Source organism: Pomacea canaliculata, linkage group LG12, assembly GCF_003073045.1.
Source record: "Pomacea canaliculata isolate SZHN2017 linkage group LG12, ASM307304v1, whole genome shotgun sequence".
NCBI classification, from domain to species: Eukaryota; Metazoa; Mollusca; class Gastropoda; order Architaenioglossa; family Ampullariidae; genus Pomacea; species Pomacea canaliculata.
The window spans coordinates 22,825,699-22,846,241 of NC_037601.1; the positions used below are offsets into that span (position 1 = coordinate 22,825,699).

The window sequence follows — 20,543 nt, forward strand, 5'->3', positions numbered from 1 at the left end:
ATAAATCTAAAGCATTTTCTAGGACAGGTTCTGACCATCAGTGTACAGTTTAATGACATTTTGGTAGACAAAAAATATAGTACTAGCACAGACACAAGCACAAAAAAGATATGAAGTTGTTACACAAGCTGTAGAGATGGAAACATAGACATCAGATCCTATACCTGCTTCATAGGCAAGAGCACAGGGCTCTTGTGCCTCATGCACTACATCTGCCAGTGCCATTCCGTATGCTGACAGAATGCTGGCGTATCTAGAAGATAAAAAAAAAAAATACATTTCTTTTGCTCCTTTCATTTATTTGAAAGCTGGGCTAGGGGTGTGAAGGAAGAGAAAATGAGTGTTAATGCATACAATGCATGACAGAGATAAACCTACCGTTAGTTCAATAACAGAATTCATTCATTTTTTTGTTTAAAAAAAAAAAGTTTCCTTTGGTTTACTACGAACATCAGGTATCCAATCAGGATACCATCCTTGCCATCTATCTCACTATAAAGCAACACGTTATTACCTTTTTATGAAACAAAGTAGTTCTGGAATACTCAGGTCATAAAAATTTACAGAGTATCAATAATATACTTTTGCCCATATGACATGAACAGGGCTTGTCATTACAACAACTTAGCATCAACTTCTGAAATGCAAAGATTGGAAAATATATTCCATGCAGTTGTGGTACATGTCAGATGATGGAAATTTTCAAGTAAAATTACTGTAAACTGTGAAAGTCACCTGTGAATAAACACCTGTCTCATACCCAGGGTGCGAGCTATTGCACAAGCATGTTGGCCTCCAGCACCCCCAAAACATGCCAAAACATGCTGCGCTGTGTCATAGCCTTTGGCCTGAACAAAGTTTGAAAAACATAGCACTTTTTTATATCTTTATGTTGTTCTTTCTTGGATAACCACCAACAATAAAGAAAAATTTTTTAAAATCAAGTATTTCCAAGTGTCTGGAAGAAAAAGTGTAACTTTACTCAGCAAACAGGGTCAGACTGATTACATACCTGTGTCAATGCCCTGATGGGACGGCACATAGCTTCATTAGCAACCTGAATGAATCCCATCGCCACATCCCCTACTGACATCTTGGAATTACATGTTTCTTGGGTGGTCACAAATGCATTAACCTGTAAGCAAAAAATTAAATCTTGGTAATATTCTGTGACAACAAAATACAAGTAAAAATGTATCTACAGGTGCAATCAAAATTAATAAACTTACCATTAAATGGGAAACAAAAATCAATTGAAAACTGGAGACTTGGCAATTCTGTGGAGGAAGCAAGGCACTGACAGATTTCAGAGTATGTATATACTATATAGAACTGAAACACTGCAATCAAAAAATAACTGATCACTTCAGACTGTGAGTATTGTTACTAGTACAAGAAGGTAACCAAGAAATTTGTGTGTATTTATACAAGTCTGTATGTGTTTGAACATGTCAGAGATGCCACATACACCGATCAGCCATTCAGAATTTTGTTGTGAATCACTAGGTTCATGAAATGTTGCAGCATGTGCAGAAGCTTGTCTTACTCCCTTCATTCACTGTTAGTATTCTTAGATATAAAGGCTACTTACTTCTGTCAGTCTTGACAGATCTCACCAAGTAGATAATGAAGATGTGAATGGTGACAGTGGTGCGAAAGAGTGACAATAAATGTTGGATTACTATTTTAATCTTGTTTAAATCACAATATTTTTTAACAGTTATAGTAGGTTACACAAGTTTCAAACTGCCTTGGCTACACACCTCATCGGTTAAAGCAGTGAAAGCCTTCCATGATGCTTCATAATCCAGTGGTTCATTCTCGTTTTCACCAAATATACAAGGGAAAAATTCAGGAAGTAAACGACCCAGCACAAGGTTGGCATCTGTTATGGTGAGTGGCCCTCCTGAGAAAGCCAGAAAGTTCACTTGCATGTCCATATTAAACCATGAAAATACACAAGCATAACCCATCCCTCTCTCTCACTCACTCCCACATATATTAAACATGCGAACAGAACCAAAGTCTAGAAACGGCATTGTGAATTTTTGAAATGTGGTCTGCAAAATAATTACAGACCAATCAAAGCAACTTTCTGGTTTGACTGTGACATTTGGTGAATATGAAAAACAGCAGAAGTCAAATTATGGAATTCAAATCCTAACAAATGAAAACTTCATGACCATCTTCATAAAAAGAAAAAAATAAGCAAACTGTGGAATTCTACTTTCAACATCTGACACAGAATCTGCATTTGTAAAGTACAGATTCCCCCCCCCCCTATCTATCTATCTATTCCTCTTCGTGCATCAGGTTGCACATAAGGCCTCAACCAGAGTCCGCCACCGATGTCGATCGGCTGAAACCCGCTGTAGGTGACCCCATGTCCAGCCCTTTCCCTTCATCTCCCTTTCCACTGTTCTTCTCCAAGTTTCCTTTGGGCGGCCTCGTTTTCTTCGGCCGTCTGGAGTCCATCGTAGGGCGACTCTGGAAAGGTCTGCTGTCTGCTGGCGGAGCACATGTCCAATCCATCGCCAACGCCTTCGTTGAACCTGCGTGGTGATGGACTCGGTTTCAGTTCTTCGGTGGAGTTCTTCGTTGGTGATGGTGTTTGGCCAAAAGATGTTAAGTATGCGCCTGAGGCATCTGTTTTGGAAGACGTCAAGCTTGTTACTGATGGTTTTGTCATCTTCCAAGATTCTGATCCGTAAAGGAGGGTGCTGATCACATTGACTTGAAGATTCTCAGCTTGATCTTCTGGCTGATGTTTTTTGCCTTCCATGTGCTCCTGAGTGAGGCGAAGGCCTGGCTGGCTTTCGCCAGTCGGGCTCGAATCTCCACCTCCGCATCCCCGGTGTTTGACATTTTGGACCCAAGATAGGAGAAACTGTCAACTTCCTCAATCTCTTCTCCATTTAGTTTGATGCTGTCTTGGACTCTGGCGTTCACTCTCATACTTTTCGTTTTCTTTGTACTGACCTTCAAGCCAAGGTTTCCAGCTGTTTCTGAGAAGGCCTTTGTTTTTTCCTGCATGTCTTGGTGGCAGTGTGACAGCAGGGCAATGTCATCAGCAAAGTCTAAGTCTCCAGCGCTGTTGTTGCTGTCATAGTCATGGTCCATCTGATCCCTCTCCTCTCACTGTCGGTGGAAGTCTTCATGATCCAGTCCATGGCCAGGATGAAGAGGAACGGCGACAGAATGCAGCCCTGCTTCACCCGGTACTGACGTTGAAGGGGTCTGTGAGCTCCGTGTCACAGACAACCTGGGATTTGAAGTCGCTGTACAGCATTGCAATGACCTGAACAAGTTTTGCAGGACTCCGTAAGCCTCAGGATCTTCCATAAGGACTCGCGGTGGATGCTGTCAAAAGCCTTCTCCAGGTCGATGAAATTGATGTACAGCGGTGTGTTCCATTCGTTGCTCTGCTCCAGAATCTGTCGCAGAATGAAAATGTGTTCGGAGCAGGATCGCCCAGGGCGAAATCCCGCTTGCTGTGGTCGGAGGTCTTCTCAAGAGTTGCCGTCAGTCTTGACAAAACAATCTTGCTGAAGACCTTGCTGGTGAGGGAAAGAAGTGTTATGCCCCTCCAATTATTGCAGTCTCCAAGATCTCCTTTCTTGGTAACTTGAAGATGAGCCCTGTCTTCCACGCAACAGGGACCTGCCCTGATTCCCAAATTTGCCTGAAGATTTCAGTCAGCTTGGGAGCTGTCACATTTATATCTGCTTCAACATCTCTGCTGTTATTCCATCTGCCCCTGGTGCTTTGCCGCTCTTCATTGTCTTGACTGCTGCTGTCACTTCTTCCAGGCTTGGTGGGTCTGTGCAGATGTCAAGGTCTATAGCTGCTGGCTGGATGTCTGCAAGCTGAGGGGATCTGGTCTGTTCAGAACCGACTCAAAATGTTCCCTCCAGCGCTGTAGTTTCCTGCCTCTCCCTCTATAACATTACCGCTCATGTCTTTCACTGGCACATCACTGTTCTTAAACCCGTTTTTAGCTGTTTGTTTATCTTGTACAGTGTCTTCAGGTCATTTTTACTTGCTGCATTTTCTGCTTCATCTGCCAGTTTCTCTATATGGTCTCTTTTGTCGGTTCTTGCCATCCTCTTTACCTCTTTGTTTAGTTTTGTATACCTTTGTCTGAGTTGTTCCTTCAGGCGTTCAGATCTGGTGCTGTTGATTCTTTGTTTGGCTGACTTTCTCTCTTCTATCTTCTTCCATGTCTCTTCTCTGATCCACTGTTCTTTCTTTTCCGTTGGAAGCCCAGTATTTTCTCTCCTGATTCCTGTTAGACTCGATTGAAGTCGTCTAAGGTCATCTCTTGTTGGTCTCCTAGTGCCTGGAACCTGTTCTTTACTTCCATAGCAAAGGCCCTTTCGGTGGCTGGATTTTTAGTTTGCCGGAGTCCACTCTCTGCTGACGTGCTGTTTTCCTCGTGATCGACGCAGCTTCAGAGAAACTGTGGCTATCACAAGAGTGTGGTCACTGGCAATGTCTGCTCCTCTGTAGGCTCTAACATCTTGAAGTGAGCTCCTCCATTTTCGGTTGATGATGACATGGTCTATCTGTTCTTTGTGATCCCATCTGGTGATGTCCATGTTGCCTTGTGGATGTCTTGTGTGGAAAGAGTGTGCCTCCAATCAGTAGGTTGTTTTCTTCACAAAAGTCTGCCAGTCTCTCTCCGTTGCCATTGATGGTTCCGATTCCATGTTTGCCCATGACATGCTCCTGTAGGTGTTGTCACTTCCCACCTTGGCATTGAGATCGCCGATGATGAGCAACATGTCGTGGGCTGGAACGCTTTCTGAGGCTGCCTGGAGCTGATCGTAAAAAGCATCCTTGTCTTCTGCCTCAGAGTCATTTGTTGGTGCATAGCAGGCTAGCACTGTCAGCTTGGTGTACTTTGAATGGAATCTTGCTCTCAAAAGCCTGGGTCCATAAGGCTTCCATTCCAGCAGTGCCTTTTCCGTTTTCTTGTTGAGAGTAGAGCTACTCCTTCAGAGTGCTGAGCGTCTGATCTTCCTGAGAACAAGATGGTATGTCCTGACGCTAGTCTCCTCTTTCCCGTGCCGGTCCATCTGACCTCACTGACTCCCAGGATGTCCAAGTTGTAGTTGTCAAACTCCTTGACTAGTTGGAGCATCCTGCCAGTCTGGTACAAGGTCTGGACGTTCCAGCACCCCACCCTCAACTTTTGCCTCGGCTTCAGTAAATCCGCTGTCGGGGCGCCAGCTCCCTTTCGGTTTGGCTGTCGTCCGTCATTAGTCCAGTCTCCTGGTGTGCTTCATTACCTTCGCCATCTGTGACGAGTTCTCTGTTTTAGTTTCTGTAACATGATTTTTTTTACATGTGGGTTGTTAGCCCTACCACAACCTATTTTACCTCTAGTGAGTGTCCACCTTAGTCGCCTCTTACGACATGCCTGGCTGGATGGCAGGGACCCTATTCTTACAATGCTTGCTAGGCAAGCATACCCCGGGGTCCCACAGGGGTCCCCCCCCCCCATATAAGTCAAATGTAAAAGCATTCTACCTTTCCTATAGCAAGCTGGTCCAGGGTGTGCACCAGCAGACTCTGGGCCAACAACAAAGAGTCCTGCACGGAAGGACAGAATGGATCCTCCACCAGCTGCTACTGTGTTAATATCTAGTTGTGGAGCCTGAATTGTCACGCCTGCTGTTGTTGTCTCAAAGACATGTTCATATGACCCAGCATAGCGACTGACATCGGTAGACGTACCTGTACAAAGTTTGTTTACTTGCCCTTATTCACTGATAATCACAAAAATGTACAGAGTAACTTACAGATTGCATACATAGCTCTACTTATCCACTGGGTAGAGAATCTCTGTTGAATGTGTTTGATATCATCATTATTCCCATCTCATTGTTCTCGTTTTCTCTTTCGTGCACAGAAATTACACTCTTACACCAAATGCACGTATTACAACCTCTTTTTTTAAGTTTTAATCTTTGATCTTTGATGATCAATTAAAAAATGCTTTTCAAATGATAGTATATGTAAACCTCACTTACCTCCCATATCAAAGCCAATGACTGGTTGACCATCAAGCTCACTGTAAGTTGTCAAGGCATAGCCAACAACACCACCAGCTGGGCCTGACAAAATTGCTTGGGCTCCTGTAAAGCTGGCAAGAGATATCAAACTTAAGCAAATTGTTGAAAATATTAGTGGCCTTAAGTAGAGATTGAAACAGGATAGAACAGAAGGAGATAATAATACTGAACTTAAGTAATAATAAAATAATAAGTTGTACCAAACTATAATACTGAACCTATTTCTGCATGCATTTTCCTTGTAATGAATATCTTCAAAATGAAAATCTTTTAAATTCAAGAGAAAAATTTGTAACGATTTGATAGTTATCATAAAAAACTGTTTTAAAATGATGGAAAATCATACACATGTACTGGTGTCAATCCCCCATCAGATCGCATGAACAGCACATGTGTTCCCTGCAATTTCAAAATAAATTAATAATATACTTAGAATATACTCAAAAGAAAAAAAAAAAAAAAGCCATCGCGCAACTCAGCAAAATAACCACTACTGTGCACAGGTGTAGAAATGTATAAATTTGTGGCATTTACTGTGCTAGTAGCCATAGGTCATGAAATGCATGAAACAGAATATGATGTGTACTTAGGTAGGTATGACTCTGTCTTTATCAAAACATTGACAGCTACTTAAGAACATTCATACAAAATGTTCTTTAAAACCCTTGTCTGGTTTTCAATGAACATGCAACAAGGATGTTCTTTACAATGACACTTTTAAACCTTTTTAAAATGTGGGGTTTAGAAACATGGAAGAGGATATAAACCTTTGAATGGACAATGAAAAAACAATGTGAATAATAAGAAAAAAAGCAAAAATAATAAAGTGGCTGGCAATATAGATACACTAAAACTGCACTAAATGCACCCAATCACTTGCAACAGCCTAGGTTTCCCTTAATCGCCACCCCAGCACTTCTCATCTCATCTCATTGTAATGTGTAGAGAACACTTCTTACCTTCAGACTTTCTTTGAAGCCACTGGAAAAGCTGGAGACATATTTTTTAATGCATGGAGTAAGATAAGCATCTGCACATGCTGCAACATACCATGTAAAATTTCATGAACTGAGTGATTCAGAGTAGAATTCTGAATAAAATAAAAATTCTGAATGGCTGATATTTATGCCATCTGCAGCATGCAGACTAGTATGCACATACATGCTCATTTACATAAAGCTTTCATTCCCACTCTTCCCTTCGTTCTTGGTTTCCTTCCTGTGCTAGTAAATTTTCCAATCTTTTCTTCACATAAATCATAATAATAAAAAACCCCACAAAATTTGTAAAGCGCATACTCACAGTCCTAAGGAGCATTCTCTTAGCACTAAAGACACAGAACGAGACATGGGCAACATACAATAGACAGAAGAACAAACAAACAGCATATGAACTATGGAAGGATAAACAATAGTACTGATAATGATTAAAAAAAAAACAAATACAGAAAAAGAAAAGAAGAACCAATTAACAAGGACTGAAATTTTAAAAACGGAAGACGAGCAAGAAAGTATCAATAAGCGGAAAAGGAGGGAAGGGTGTAAAAAAGGACTGGCATTGTGGGAACTGGTGTTAGGAGTAATACTTCAAAATCAGACGCATTTTCGGTTCACATCTAAAAATCCTGTGACCATGTGTTGTTCTAGTGAAAGGAAAATAATAATTTTATACATAAATAATAATGATAAATGATAATTTATAATTTAATTAAATATTTGCATCATACATCACAGCTTACATTCTCTGAGCTGACTAACAAATAACAAAAAAATAAGGGAAGAAACGTTAGCTAACATACAAAACACACTCATCCAATAAATGCTAATTATATAAAGTTGCAATACCTCTCAGCTTTTAGAAATTCAAAAGAACTTCCAAAAACTGCATGTCTATATATCTACACCTACCTGTATACCCACGAGGCACCATACGAACCATTGGCATAACATGAGAAGATAGTGACACTTGGGTAAACCCTATCTCTTTTGCAATGCGACTTACAGTGAGTTCATGTTCAGGATAGCTGTAAACATCATTAAAAAATAAACAAAATTAGATTAACCTAAATATCTGCATTTCTATTTGGTCTCGGTGATATTAGAATCCATCCTGGACAGAGCTACAAACAAAGATAATGTTGTGTCTTATTATCTCTAGTAATCTTCAAGATGGATATGTTGCAGGAAACTATGGTTTGAATCTCTGGTTTACTTTTTAGGTCTACATTTAAAGATTATGTCATCCTTTAGCCAAAATCTATGACATCTACCTGTCACAATATAACAGTGCTTGTCTGAAAAGGCATTTTAGAATGAGTGACCTTAAAAACTGTTCGCCATTTTTTTTCCTCTCTGTCCCTATATTTTCCACAATAAAAATGTTCTGTCATCAGTATATCACACTTTTAGAAACTTTCTACCAAACAGCTGATTAATAATTGCGTTCACTTACATGTAGGCATGCATAAGAACAACTGCAAGACAGCGGATGCCTTTGGTGTAAACATTCTGTAGATCTGAGCGGAGCTTGGTTTCGTTGACTGGCTGCCAAACCTCCAGCTATTTATTTACACACACACACACAGATACTTTTTTTACAGCTGCTATTGCTAGTCAGAATGAAGTTGCATAAACATATACCAAACATCTAACCAAGAAGCAAGGATTTGTCTTTAAAGTCCTGCACAACTGACATTTTGCGTCACAACCAGGTATATTTTCACAATTCTCACCAATAAGTTTGTGTCCTAAAAGAAGTAAATGTTCATTACCTCATGTCACTGTAAAGTCATCTTTTAAAAGCCAAAATTCTGGGAAGATTTATCATATTCCCTCTACAGAAAGAGAAATCTTATTTAGTAGAGATGGTTAGAGTGGCAGGAGGAATGATTGTACTTTTTACCTTACCTTTGCCTTTTTTGTCTACATTCTACATTTAGAAAATCTGTATTATGATAATGAAGAGAGTGACCATGTAAAATCTAACAATATAATCATTTCCAAAGAGAAACAGTGTATGTTTTACATATGTGTTATAAATTATAATAATTCTGACAACTGCAATAATGTAACTAAATCTTTTAGTTTCAGGTAACACACATGGTAGGGCATAAAGGATAACTAGTTCTCTGGACAGCAAAATGAAGTTTACGTGTACAGTGTACAGCAAAAGGGAAGAGGCCAGTAGACAAAACTATAAAATATCTATAAACAGACAAATAAGATCTTAAATGCATTCCAGAAAACAGCAGAGAGAAACAAGGGGCAGAGAACAACTAAACACCAAAGACATTATTCGATCTCGTGTAACATCACAGAAGAAATGCATTAAAAATAATCAGTCAAAAATGTTCTAATATTTCTTAATAAACCTTACAATGTTGTCAGAACACCTAAGCTACTTATTCTACGTGAAAAGTTAATATCCCCTGCCCAGTTAACTTAATGTTAATAATAGTTCTGTTACCTTTTCACCAGTTGTGGCTATGACAACAGGGTGCCTGCCATTCAAACGACAGTCCTCTCGACACATGACTAGCCTCTCTTCCACCTCCACAACATCTTCATACAGTTCCTCCGGCTTTCTTATGGCCTGCCAAAGTATGGTCACCATATCAAGGTGTCATTACTTGTATATCAGCAATCTTACAATCCTAATCATATTTCTGCCCAGTTGAAATATAAGCCACACTATTCCAATAACAAAGTTGATCAAACAATTACAGTGGTTATATCTACCACTTACAACCACATGAAAAGCATTTGAAAGTTTGTATATATTCAACCTATATCTATATAAACAATATATGGAATATAACCCTAGCAAACAATGACTATTTTTTCAGTGCTAATATAAGGTCACAATGTTTGGAAGTCTAAGGTTTTATAATTGGAATGGAAGGCAACTCAGTGAAGAAGAAGTTTTTATACTGCACTAAGTTCAAGCTAGTTACTACTCACTATGCACAACACATATGCAAAAGCATCCATGGAAAAATAAGTATTGGAGGTTTTTTCAATGTTTATATGTCTTTGTATGTCTTAAGTGCACTTGCAAGGAATTTCAAACTATTGAGTCCAAATATTACAGAACAGAATATGCTACTTTGGGAGAGCTTTGGTTTATCAAGCAGAAAGAGATCCTGAGATCTCAGCACCCATGATGATTTATACTGATAGATAAGGTTTAGCAAGATGACACACTATACTGTTGACAAGTACTTTAACAACTGTCATTCCATACCAGCCCTTAGAGAGAAAGGAGGAAAGAAGTCAATTATCATGGAGCATAAGTTTAAAGGTAAAAAATAAAAAGGTAAAAGTCATCCCTTAACCTTCCCAGTTAGTTGGGGAGTGAGGTGTTAGACACTTCACTTTCCTCTATATGCAAGGTTGGTGCCCATCAGCTCTCTTTAGCTGCCTTTTCTTCCCCAAGTAGCCATTCTCGCTGGTTGGATCAACTGGGGAAGTTTGCTATCCTACTCAGGTGTCGAACCAGTGCCTCTCAATTCAGATACCAGCGCTCTAACCCCTCATCTATCCCCTTCCCCAATTTAAAGTAATGATAAGGGAACCAAAATGTTTATGAATCGATTCTAATATTTTCAAGATCCTAAATACTTGACAGATGATAGAGCCTATACAACAGGTATACCAAATCTAATTTATTTTTGAATCAGTGTATCACACAGTAACATTCAAAACCTAACCAGATCAAAAATATTTGGCCGAGCTTGATTGCCAATTTGGAGCAGATCCTGGAATCCTTGTGTGATGACAAGTGCAGTTCTCTCTCCTTTTCTTTCTAACAGTGCATTGGTAGCAACTGTGGTACCCATGCGAATCCACCCCAAATTTTGTGTGGAAAGATGTTCCCCTGGAGGATATGGTACTCCTGTTTCCTGTAAATGCAACTTGAAGTTAAAATGTAATCATTTCTTGTTCAGAATGTATATAAGACAGGCAAGGTGGATTAATGCTGCGTTAATGAATAATTATTGTATAGAACCAATGGTAGACTTTTAAGTAATACCAATGAATGACTTTCAAGTGAAACATGAAATCCTGTATGCCATTATAGCTCTTGAATTAAACTTTTAATTGAAAGGTTTTTGATGATTCACATAACTGTTTGACACATTTTCTTTCCTATTTTGTATTTGTTATCATGTTTTAGCTCAAAATTTAAAAGCATTCTCTAATAATTGGTATTGGTATGTAAATGTCTTATCTCTTCATGACATGCAAAGAATTTCATGAATGTCATTTTCAAGAAAATGTAGGACTACAATGCATTCTAGAGAATGCGACAAAAATGTTAGCTTTGGTGTGTATTGGAATGCATTCTATTCAGGTCAAAATAATGTGTTACTGTTTTAACAGGTAATCTTAATCAGAGATCCATGCATTTGAAATGTGTTTAATGCATATCAAAGTTTTATCAGTTTTACAGAGATGAGAGTTGATTGTGGAGAATGAGACAAGTCTTGGAATGCTGTGAAATTTTACACTATTTTAGTTATGTTTGCGTGGAAGAAGTATTCCTGATAATTTTATGACTGGGAAGCAAGCTTACATGTAAGAGTGAAAAGAGAAAATAATAATAATAGAAAATGTTTATTTACAGAACACCTTATCCAACCAACAAAGGTGGATTAGGCACTTACACAAAATTGCATGAGCACACATCTATCAGCAGGCATCAACTATGTCTTACAAATTCATTGGAGGTCAGCCTTGTAAGCAGGTGTCATATTCAGTGAGAGGTATGTCACATGATACCCTGATACTATCATGGTGAGAGGCACTTTAGCCACTGTGCCACCAACGACCCAATTCAGAACAATTGGGATTATCTTCAGGAAAAGAGCCATTAAAACCCTATTTCACTTCTACAGGTCTAGACAGGCTTTACAGATTTAATATCCATGGATAGCTGCTTCTTTACCATGTAGTGATGAGATGGAAAAAGATTGTGTCAATTTGCATTTACAATTTGCAATAGACTTGTTTTGTTGATAGATGCATTTTAAATGACTATGTATTATGTGTATGATCTTTTTGCAAGTGTTCTGTTAATTATTGTATTATTTTATTATATGTGTTATGTATACTGTGTACCTATATTTTATAGAATAAATAATGCATTTAAAAAAATAAATAAATAAAAACAGGCAAGGTGTTCATCATGATCTAAATGTTGAAAGAAGCAGCAAAGGAAAAATTACGACTCCATAAAGGGCCAACTAACTTTGTCGATAATTCTAAACAAACTGTGCAGAAAATGCACCAACACCCCATGACAAATTTTGAACATAGGCAATGGTCACATAAAGAGAGCATATGATCCATGTTGCAATGACTTTGTAGAAATCTGTCCTGCCACAAAATTAAGTGTGGCGAAAGGGATAGTTGGCGGGATAAAAGCGTTGAAATAAGCTGAAAAATCGCTTTAAATCATTATAGCTTTTGCTTTTGTGAACACTTCTGCACTAAGATACTCACACCACTTATTTTCCTTTTATTTATATTGTTTTGTTGTTGTTTCACCAACAGTTGATTTTCTGCTGCACAATTGTGCTTAGCACAGAAAGAGTTAAATTACCTCTTGTAGGATCCTCCTGATGCCCTCCAGTGGTGCATCGGAGTAGTTGCTGGGATCGTCTGAAAGCAGTTTCAAAACGCGTACCTTGCCACTGGGACATTTTGCCCACACATCAGTGAAGGTTCCACCTCTATCTATCGCAAAAAGAAAGCCTTTTCCCTTATTTTCTGGCTCGAATTCACACATGTTTACAGTGTGCTGTAGGACTACGTGTACCTGCACTGACAGCAGCAAGAATAGTCAGGGTCGTGACTAGCAGTACGCTCACGCAAAGGCAAGACCTAAAGATTGTCAGTGAAGATGCTAATGGTTTTGTACGACATATCAGTTGAACATAAAACTAGTGCCACAGATAATTCAAGAGAAAAAATCCCAGTATCTACAGTTGTATGTTTTGTTGGATTTGTGTTCTCCCGTATTAAAAGCGGATTGATTTTTTCTGTCCGGACGGAAGCGAATGGTATCGCCCGTGCGAGGGAAGGTAGGAGTACACAGCGTTGACTGCTAGCGGTCAGTCGTCTCCATTTACTACCCGGACAATAGGTGGGGTAGAGATCATAGGCACTGCCGACTGGCTGGCAATAAAACGTCTTCCTCGCCCAGTACTTGCTGTAGGCCTGTAGGGTCTGAGAGCTGAGGTGAAACGACTTAATTTGTATCTGAACATACTGTCATGGTTAGACCATGGACGTGTATGATATTAGTTCGTGGTTAGACTGAATGTATTCTCAACAAACAAACAAAACTAGAATATATAAAGGAGAGAAAGATGAACAGCGGAAATGATACAAACATAAAGACAACGGAATTTTCAAACTTTATTTTTATTGCTTGTTTGTCTTTCTCTACATCTCGATCTTTTCTTTCTTTCCTCATAAGCGGGGATATCCGTATACGGCTTGTAGTCCGTGCTTACATGTACGGTCTATGTGTGCATGCCACTCAAATTTTGAGTGCGACGTGCATGTACGCTAGTGTCCACACTGTATTATCATTATTTTATTTTCCAGTTGTTATGTATACTTTGTTTCTTACACTCTGAATGTGGAAAATGACAGACGTGTCCCTCGCATGAATACAAGTAATACAGCGATCTTTTTTCAAATAGTCCGTATTCCCAAACTGTTCAAATCAGTGAAGGTGAAAATGGCGTCGCGAATTTGCAGAGCGATTCGCCCGATCGCAAACTATGCTAGAAAGCAGCGTGAGTGTTACAATTTTAAAAGCATTATAATGCAGTATAATATTGTTTTGTTCTTCATGAATGTGTCTCTTCTATGAATGGATCAGATCTGGCACCAAAATCCCAATATAAAACAGATCCTCTGAGGTGTTTACCGATGCTGACACTGTCTACTGCTTGCAGTCATGACATTCCCACCATTAGTCGTCCTTAGCTACAGAATAATTAATGATGTTAAACGTTCATTAATGAAACCTGTTGCCAAGAAATGCTTTTTTGACTCATTTTCAACAGATTTTAGGAATTATAGAATTATCATAGTTAAAGTAGTCTCTAACAAGACCAACCAATAAAATAAAATAATTGTATAGTTGTTTCAGAATCATTAATATTGTTAAAACAGAATTGTTATTTCTTTGATAAACATATATTTATACATTTTTGAGACACCTTAATCTTAATGATTTGTTTATTTTGTAGAATTAATGAACAACTTGGTGAATAGTATTGAAAACTGGTGGCATCTGCATCAAAGTAGCTCAGAGCTGATCTTGTGCCCATATCATGAAAACTGGATGGTTATAACTTTCAAGCAGTGTTAATGAAATTTCTTACGTAAGTTCTTTTACTTTTAGTATTACAGCAGCCAATAGTTACAGCCCAGATTAGACAGCAATCAAGTGAGCCTTGCTCTACCAACACCAAGGACACCAAGCGTAAGTCATAATATTTTAACAGTTATTAGTGCATTATATTTAAAACTTCAGCACATGTTAGGCGTATCTTTCTTTTAACATTTTGTTATATTTTGACTTCTTCCTATTCTGAAATATTATATCTTGCCAACTGACAAGTGCTGTTTATTCAGATGTTGAAAGATAACATATCTGAAAAAATAATTGCATGGATTTTTCAAACCAATTTATTGTAACAGATTTTGATTCTTGTACCATTACAGCAACAGTCCGACCTCAGAATGCCTTGTTGAAACAACAGTTGCGGGACTTTGGACAGTATGTAGCCGACTGCTTGCCAAAATATGTGCAGGAGGTAGCTGTAACATATACAGGAGAACTAGAGATTATGATCCACCCTGAAGGTGTTCTGCCAGTACTGAGCTTCCTTAAAGACCATCACAACGCCCAGTTCTTGAGCATCGCTGATATTGCTGGTATGGATGTGCCAACACGAGAGTACAGATTTGAGGTAAGTTTTCTGAAAGCTGTTGTAAGAGTAAAATCTTTTCTAAAACAGTAAAAACAAGAAATTATAGAAGGCAACAGAGAAATGCAGAAGAGAAGTATGTTTTACAATGAACAAAAAACATTTTACTGAAAGGTCTCTTGTTGAGAGCATCCTCACATTTAGCATCGCTGCCTGGTATGGTCACCTCCTCATCAAAGACAAGGCAAGACTGGCCAGAGTCATCCACCAAGCCAATAAAGTTATTGGCACACCACAGCTGCCACTTCCTGACTTGTATCTTCATGCAGTCATAAAGATGGCATATAAGATCACCTCAAACCAATCACACTCTCTCCATCCCAAATTTCAGCTGTTGCCCTCGGGCAGGCGCTATAAAGTGCCATGTGCATGAAAAACTGCCTACTAGAGTTCTCAGCAGGCATCAGCTTCCTAAATAAAAGGCTCAAGAACTCATAAGGCTGCCATACTACCTGGCATCCTTCTTAGGTTTCACATGAATGTGAGGTGTAGGCGTCTGTGTATGTGTTAAATATCTTGTATTGGTATGTATGTCTGGTCATTATGTTGTGTGTATATATATATATGCTCATATTATGTTTGTGTGTGTGGTTGGGCTTGTGATCAAAAGAAAAATTTCTGTCTTGGACTTTCTTGGACAGACAATAAAGTTTGATTTGATTAAAATTCAAGATTTCTGACCCTAGCTAAAATTGTTGGGGGTGTCAGACTTCGACTTCCCAATAAAATTATTGGGAATTTTATCAATCAGTCACTAAAATAAAACACATCAGTGTACATAATATGTATATTATGTTAATATGATCTTAGTGTCATAAAACTAATAAATGTCATAAAACATAGTGTCATAAAACTAATAATAATAAATATGAATGCCATGTAAATGTATCATTGTTATTCAATAACAAGCAATGATGATATGTTTTGTATGACTTTTATTTATTACGAAGTGTGTTACATGATGAGCTCTCTTATGTAACTCTAATGCCCATTTATGTTTTGAAATTCCCTTTTAAAAAGTGTACTTTATTTATTCAAGTTTTTGTGCAACAGTAAACAGAATGGATGCTTGGGTACATGGTTTATGTGCATTAAACACGATAAACTATAACTATTTTAATTTAAATAAAATCTAATGTAAAATGTTATACTGTCATTTTATAGATAATTTACAATCTGCTGTCACTGCGTTATAATACACGCATCCGTGTGAAGACTTACACAGATGAGCTCACCCCTCTTGACTCTGCTTGTGAAGTGTTTGCAGGAGCCAATTGGTATGAACGTGAGGTAAGACTTGGAAACTTGGAAAGTTCTGGGGAGGAGATGTCTTCCTTTTTTTAATGTGATTTATTTGTGTTTGCTTTTGCAGAAGTGATTAGAGCAAGGAGGAGATATACAGATGTGATCTTTAATGTCAGTTATTCATCAAGGCTATTTAGTCTATTGATATATGATTTAAGATGTTGCTTTTAAATTACTTTACTCTTGAATTCTTTGTGTGTCTATGGCAGATTTGGGACATGTTTGGAGTGTTTTTTGCCAACCACCCAGATCTTAGACGAATTTTAACTGACTACGGATTTGAAGGCCATCCCTTTCGCAAAGACTTCCCCTTGTCTGGCTATGTAGAGGTAAAATAGTTACTCGAAAATGATTACGCCTTTCTAAAATTTTATGTCATAAAAGCAAATAAGTAAATTTTTTTGCTAATATTTATAGTTCAAAATAGTATGGATCCTTTTATTTTAATTGACAGTTACCATCATATCCAAAGTCACACATAGTTTAATAGTCATGTTGTGTGTTACAGGTTCGCTATGATGACGAAGTGAAGCGTGTAGTTGTAGAACCTATTGAACTGGCTCAAGAGTTTCGCAAATTTGAATACTCAACACCTTGGGAGACGTTTCCTTCTTACCGCAAGCTGGAGGCAGGAGAGGATAGCCCAAAACCAGAACCCCAAAAATAAATGCACATTAATAAAGGGTCTTTATGCCTGAGATTTTGATGTTGATTTAGTGATTAAGACTACAGTGTACTCCAAGACCGTGATTAATTTGCTGCATTTTATAGGCCTGTACATTATGTACTCAGTGAACTATTAAGTGCTTGCAAGATACGTGTGAAGTTTGATGTAAATTAAAAAAAAACATGAATGGCTATAATTCTTTTTTTCTAGAAGAATTTGCCTTAGTGTTTAAAAATTGAAAATAAAATTATTGGAAATTGTTTTCCAAACTAGTTTCTATGTGAAGACGTTTCAAGGATTAGAAATACATTGCAGAAAATATTCCAACATTTCTGCTTTGCATGTGTGTGTGTGTGCAAGTAACTGCATATTGCTTGTGAACTTATTCACCAAAACAGGCATGGGTTTTCAGTGATGCATTAGAGATGAATTTGACTGTTGGAATTTTTTTTCCATTTTCTCACTCTATTCTTCTACTTTTCACTTATTCTTCCATGTAAAAATAATTATCAATAAAAAATAAATCACAATCTTCCTTTCAAACATCTGCCGTAAAGTTCAGAAATATTTTAGTTCTTTCACCAAGCTTTTAATTAGTTTATGAAGAGTATATTTTGTAACAGAAAAATAGACAATACACTTGAATGCATGCTATGAGCGACATCATCATTGTCAGATTAAGAAAGTGAAGTCCAAGAGTGGCATCCTCTTCTAATGAATCTCTTTATGAAGCATACACACATTTTTAACAGGCAAGGCTACTGAATGTTCAACAACCTCCATAATGGGATAAACACTTATCTCAAGAGTAGTTAAAACACAACTCGGATATTCCAAGCGATAGCACTGCTGTATACTGTAGATGGAAGATGTCAGCTGGAAGGTGCCTTGGTGTTAAGCTGCAATCCATGCATGTTTCGAATTTCCTCTGCAAGTACCTAATGTGGAAATGCAAGTTACTCTTTAGAGAAATGATGAAACTAATGCACACAATTAAAATAAACATTTTTGTTTTCATTTTAGGAGCTGAGACATTAAGAAAATATGGCAAGATGTGTGGTGTTATATATCAGAATTGCTAGCATTTTGGCAACAGAAATGGCTTGCATTGAGTGTAATGAAGCACTATTTTGACAAGCACATATTTTTTTACTGACAACCATAGTCATGCTTAGGTCGATGGCAACCATTACATTTAACAGATGACCGTGAACTGAAAAAAATACTTTGTGAAGAAAATTTTTTCTGCTCTGTTGTCACAACTCCAGTGATGGGGCACATATGCCACTGTTAGGAAATAAGCAGCTGCTCAGAAGTTGCTTTGCTCCAGTTTATAGCTACATTCCAGGGAACCCTCTAAAGCTATGACCATGGCCAATAAAGACCTCTAGGTTACCTACAGGACAATGTTTTTGTGCTTTTCCATATGCAAATCTATGTTTTGTTTCAAGGGCTATATGAAATGAGGGTGTCATCATCCTAGGGCAAGAATCTCCTCTTTGTATTTATACAGCAATGTCCTGACTGGAGGGCCTTACTCTTGTGACGACAGTTATCAAGTGGTGTCATAACTGTGGATGTTCCTTTAATCCTGTAACTGTTGCAGTGGCAAAGATTTCCTATAGAGCAAAATCCATGAGGTCTGGTCACTGAGTCGAAACAATAGAGACAATAAGTTTGATTTCACTATTTTTGCCCCTGCAATGCCTTACCCTCTCTTCAAGAATACAACTCCTGGTTGATGGTTGCCTACCTATGATTAACAAGTCCTTGTTACCCCTTGAGGAGCATAGGGATGCAACAAGATTAACAAGTAGTGTGGGAAAATAATAATCATAGTGACTGTGGCAGAGGGAACAAAAAATGTAGATGTTGAATGTAATGAACAACTGCAGTGACAAAAAGATTGAGTGACTTTTAACCCACCTCATTGACAAGCCTATGCTGCATGACAGTCTTTTTGCCTTTGAATTCCTCTGCCTCTATGGATATCTGGTACATAGCTCCACAACCACCTGCAGCAGTATTAAGCATTCCTTTATTGGATATGCACATTTTGATATAGTTGGATTCATAAATCACTTCATCTTGTGATAGCTTATTTCAGTCTCTTGACAGACGATTTGGGTAGTGGAGCTGCAATCTCTGTGACATGCTTTTAAATGCAAAAAATATTTTGTACTGGAAATCACTTTATTTCAAGAAATAATACTTGACGTAAGAACTGTCCTCTCAGCACATCAGTTTTAGAATGCAGCAGTTACCACATTCCATTATATTGTCACAAATAAGTGCATAGACATAATTTATGCATGTGTACATGACAAAATGAGAAATGTAATGTTTCTCAAGAATACATGCATGTTCCATGCATCACTGTTAACTGACCCACCTGAAATGTCAGACACTTCAATATCTTTTGCCCCAGGAAACTTTTCTTTCAACTTCGCTATAATTAGCTTTTCTCCTTCAGTCTGAAGTTTACTCGAACCACTGTTAGGACGCACACACAATATGAGGCATTTCTTCCTCATGATATGCTGGCACATTCCATGAGCTTCCACAATCCCCGACTTGGAAACCTGAAAAATGCCAAGGTAACAATGAAAGGACATGATATATCTGACTTCTTTTAACTTTCAAAATAAAACTACAATTACCAAAAGCAGAGATTCGAAAGTGATTGATATCATCCATTCTCGATTACGGTCGAAGTGCAAAACTTAATTTAAACGATTGTGCTGAGCCTAGGCTTGTTTCTTGAAAACACAAGGTGGTATATATATTCCCTACTTTTTTCAAGAAACAAGCCTACAAACACCAAACATGCACAGAAAGTGGTTGGAAATAGTGTATTTTGATGACAGGCTTGAAACCAAATTAACTGTTTTCGCCTTTCCTGTATCACCTGACAACATACGTTTAGAATAAGTGCCACAGTTTTTGAATGACTTACGACTGAAATAGGTTAAACTCAATCTGAACCATTATGCGCCATGTGGTGATGTGAACAGAGAAGATCCGAACCATGACCGATCTCGACCCATCTCACCGCGACAGGCGACATAGTAGAGACAAGATTATGTAGTGTATCTGTAAGTTTTTGGAAATATAACAGTTTGTCCTCTCTCTCCCAATAACAATTCAAGGCCGACCGACTGGTTTACAAGGAAACTTGTCACGATTCAGTAATTCTACATGTCTATCCTAATTCTACGTGTCTAGTGGGGAAATCTCACAAAGTTACTTTGGAGAATCCTTAATTTAGAAACACTACCGTTCACATAAGATATTTCTGCTAAATTTCCGCCAGTGTATGACTACAAACATCAATACCTGTCGTATAACGTGACAAAGGCTCCCAAACATGTTTCGGATGAACTTGACGAGCTTCGTGACACAAGCTCCCTGCTGTCCGTGACCATAAACGTGATTTGATCGCTACAGTTTGTAGTGTGAAATATTTATGTGTTCTTATTTAAAA

At 38.2% G+C, this 20,543-nt stretch overlaps 3 protein-coding genes across 6 annotated transcripts in view; 1 reads left to right on the plus strand and 2 right to left on the minus strand.

Annotated features, from left to right (window-relative positions):
* The window catches only part of LOC112576854 (5-oxoprolinase-like), a 29,573-nt gene extending 16,263 nt beyond the window's left edge, over positions 1-13,310 (minus strand). The window contains exons 1-13 of one of the 3 annotated variants that reach the window (XM_025259654.1): positions 12,681-13,310; positions 10,786-10,977; positions 9,543-9,668; positions 8,529-8,635; positions 7,985-8,100; positions 7,037-7,116; positions 6,424-6,476; positions 6,036-6,148; positions 5,533-5,739; positions 1,764-1,906; positions 1,013-1,135; positions 736-848; positions 165-253 (exon numbers count right to left, since the gene is read on the minus strand). In XM_025259654.1, coding sequence (XP_025115439.1) covers positions 165-253; positions 736-848; positions 1,013-1,135; positions 1,764-1,906; positions 5,533-5,739; positions 6,036-6,148; positions 6,424-6,476; positions 7,037-7,116; positions 7,985-8,100; positions 8,529-8,635; positions 9,543-9,668; positions 10,786-10,977; positions 12,681-12,866 — 1,648 coding nt within the window. In that variant the 5' untranslated portion in view covers positions 12,867-13,310. Of the gene's footprint in view, positions 1-164; positions 254-735; positions 849-1,012; positions 1,136-1,763; positions 1,907-5,532; positions 5,740-6,035; positions 6,149-6,423; positions 6,477-7,036; positions 7,117-7,984; positions 8,101-8,528; positions 8,636-9,542; positions 9,669-10,785; positions 10,978-11,742; positions 11,876-12,680 lie in introns of those variants that run through there. The other 2 variants (XM_025259655.1, XM_025259656.1) reach the window with 2 other exon arrangements.
* Positions 13,311-13,788: 478 nt separating this feature from the next.
* On the plus strand, positions 13,789-17,380 carry LOC112576862 (NADH dehydrogenase [ubiquinone] iron-sulfur protein 3, mitochondrial-like). Its single transcript, XM_025259670.1, has 6 exons — positions 13,789-13,884; positions 14,499-14,579; positions 14,822-15,069; positions 16,252-16,377; positions 16,602-16,721; positions 16,901-17,380. Exons 1-6 carry the CDS (start codon positions 13,827-13,829, stop codon positions 17,057-17,059), a joined length of 792 nt encoding a protein of 263 aa, XP_025115455.1. The 5' UTR covers positions 13,789-13,826; the 3' UTR covers positions 17,060-17,380.
* Positions 17,381-17,626: 246 nt separating this feature from the next.
* Positions 17,627-20,539, minus strand: LOC112576865 (bolA-like protein 3). 2 transcript variants are annotated; one of them, XM_025259674.1, is made up of 4 exons: positions 20,396-20,539; positions 19,452-19,641; positions 18,986-19,074; positions 17,627-17,997 (listed from the first exon to the last, which is right to left on the minus strand). In XM_025259674.1, exons 1-4 carry the CDS (start codon positions 20,426-20,428, stop codon positions 17,932-17,934), a joined length of 378 nt encoding a protein of 125 aa, XP_025115459.1. In that variant the 5' UTR covers positions 20,429-20,539; the 3' UTR covers positions 17,627-17,931. The 2 variants fall into 2 exon arrangements, with proteins under 2 accessions (XP_025115459.1, XP_025115460.1); XM_025259675.1 differs by lacking the exon at positions 20,396-20,539 and adding an exon at positions 20,016-20,355.
* Between the last annotated feature and the right edge of the window lie 4 nt (positions 20,540-20,543).

Excerpts from the sequence above, each read along its gene's own strand:
- LOC112576865 (XM_025259674.1), bottom strand. The coding sequence starts at position 20,428 with ATGTTTGGGAGCCTTTGTCACGTTATACGACAG. Across the intron at positions 19,075-19,451 it reads TGAAGTGTCTGACATTTCAG|GTGGTTGTGGAGCTATGTAC; the intron begins GTGGGTCAGTTA and ends ATACTGCTGCAG. Across the intron at positions 17,998-18,985 it reads AGCATAGGCTTGTCAATGAG|GTACTTGCAGAGGAAATTCG; the intron begins GTGGGTTAAAAG and ends TTTCCACATTAG.
- LOC112576862 (XM_025259670.1), top strand. The coding sequence starts at position 13,827 with ATGGCGTCGCGAATTTGCAGAGCGATTCGCCCGATCGCAAACTATGCT. Across the intron at positions 15,070-16,251 it reads CACGAGAGTACAGATTTGAG|ATAATTTACAATCTGCTGTC; the intron begins GTAAGTTTTCTG and ends GTCATTTTATAG. Across the intron at positions 16,378-16,601 it reads CCAATTGGTATGAACGTGAG|ATTTGGGACATGTTTGGAGT; the intron begins GTAAGACTTGGA and ends TGTCTATGGCAG.